Source organism: Lactuca serriola, chromosome 4 (genome assembly GCF_051521515.1).
Source record: "Lactuca serriola cultivar US96UC23 chromosome 4, Lser_US96UC23_V15, whole genome shotgun sequence".
In the NCBI taxonomy this organism is placed as follows: domain Eukaryota; kingdom Viridiplantae; phylum Streptophyta; class Magnoliopsida; order Asterales; family Asteraceae; genus Lactuca; species Lactuca serriola.
Window position 1 is genome coordinate 301,893,559 of NC_136411.1, and position 1,962 is coordinate 301,895,520.

The 1,962-nt window shown below is 31.3% G+C and overlaps 1 protein-coding gene across 1 annotated transcript; it reads left to right on the forward strand.

Moving 5' to 3' along the window:
- Positions 1 to 682: 682 nt before the first annotated feature.
- On the forward strand, positions 683 to 1,547 carry LOC145100660 (kirola-like). The gene is made up of 2 exons (XM_079037843.1): positions 683 to 918; positions 1,020 to 1,547. The coding sequence occupies exons 1-2, from the start codon at positions 732 to 734 to the stop codon at positions 1,280 to 1,282; spliced, it is 450 nt and encodes a 149-aa protein (XP_078893969.1). The 5' UTR covers positions 683 to 731; the 3' UTR covers positions 1,283 to 1,547.
- Positions 1,548 to 1,962: the final 415 nt, after the last annotated feature.

The following is a 1,962-nucleotide window of genomic DNA, read 5'->3' on the forward strand; positions in this document are numbered from 1 at the left end:
TTCTCACATACTACCCTTAAAATAATGTGTGTTATTCTTTCGGTTTTTGTTGTGGGTCCGTTACTACATGCCTAATAATATGTGTAAATTCTTTTTAACAATCGTATAAATTTCAATTCAACCAAATGATCAAAATCACCAACAAAGTCGTGCTGGCTTAAAGCATTTGTGAAAGTGATTTATGATATAATATATTAATTATGATAATATACGACATCCACACCCATCAAATTAATATTAATATTAATATACAACACTACAACATGATTCATGATATAATATATTATGCGTATTATAATATTATTTTAATGATTTCAAGAATATGCTTCAACTAACGTGATTGGAGCTGGATTTGATATTTTTTTTTCTTTTCTTTTTTTTCATTTAAATCATCATATTTATACTAACTAAAAGATAAATTTTATTGTATTAAAAAATTAAAAACATTATTTCTCATTTATAAATTAGCGGATTGAACAATTACGTACAATTACGTACATTTGTTTGTATATATAATCCACATGTTTCTATGTACGTACATGTGGTGTGTGTTTCAACACAATCTATTTTCAACACACATTATTTACTAGGATGCAAAAATATATACATTATTTATTTTTATGGTGAGTTTGAAGTATAAGTAACTCACCTAATTCACGGAATATAAAGCCACAAGGAGCTCACACATTAATTTTCATTCTCTTCTTTCCTTCTTTCCTTTGTCAAGAGCAATGCCTCTGAGTGGTATGCTGGTTAAACAAGTTACCATCAAATCAGATGGGGATGTGTTTCATGAAATATTAAGAAGCAGGCCACACCATATATCAGAAATGAGCCCTGATTCCATAAAAGGTGTTGATTTACATGAAGGTGAATGGGGTGTTGTTGGATCAGTCATTAATGTTGACTTTATCCATGGTAAGTTCATTTCTCTTTATGAATAACTTCCAACAAAAATAGCATTTTTGTTCATATATATTCTGTTTGAGCAATTTATGAGTATTTCATATCACATGCAGATGGGAAGGCAAAAGTGGCTAAAGAAGTGATTGAAGCAATCGACGAGGAGAAAAAGTTAGTGTGCTACAAGGTTATTGGGGGCGATATATTGGAGGCTTACAATACCTTCTTGCTCACAGTTCAGGTGGAGACAAAGGAAGAAGAGAACTTGGTGACTTGGACTTTCCACTATGAGAAACTCAATGATAATGTTGATGACCCCAACAGTTTGATGGATTTCTGCCTTGCTGTTACCAAAGATATTGAGAAACATCACCTATAATTTCACCTAATCCAAGAATAAAAATCGTGGGATCACTTTTGTTTGTTTCACTCTATATGAAGTTGATTACATGTAATTAAAGTTCCATTTTGATCTCATGAAACTGGTGTGGACTTTGTTTATTTGTGTCTTTTAATCGATTACTAATAATCTTTGTATAGTTATGCCCGAAAATGAAAGGTAATGCTAAGTTCCTCTTCTTGTATTATATATTTAAAGCTTCAAAAAAAAATTCTATTAATGATTAAGATCTTCAATGACCAAATTCTCATTATGTACTTTTAGAGAATTAACAATTATTATATAATGAGAAATACTTATACCGTGTTAGAGAAAATAGACATAAAGACACAATCACACACACCCCTAAAGGGTATAAGATACTCTTTTACTCTCACAAACATACATATACCACCATAAATATGGCTTAATGATATTCACAATTCACTTGGGATATGAACGCTCTAAAATGGAATGTGTTTAGGTTCAAACACCACAAGCTACAATCTTCAGTGACAGGTCGTTAAAAAGCATGCGCACACCCACACAAATACATGCGCGCGCACCCACACAAATATATGTGTCTGTTTATGTAAGTACATGCATACGTACTTAGATTCATACATACATACATAGGTACATAGTACTTACAAAAAAGGCTATTCCCGACAAAATATTAA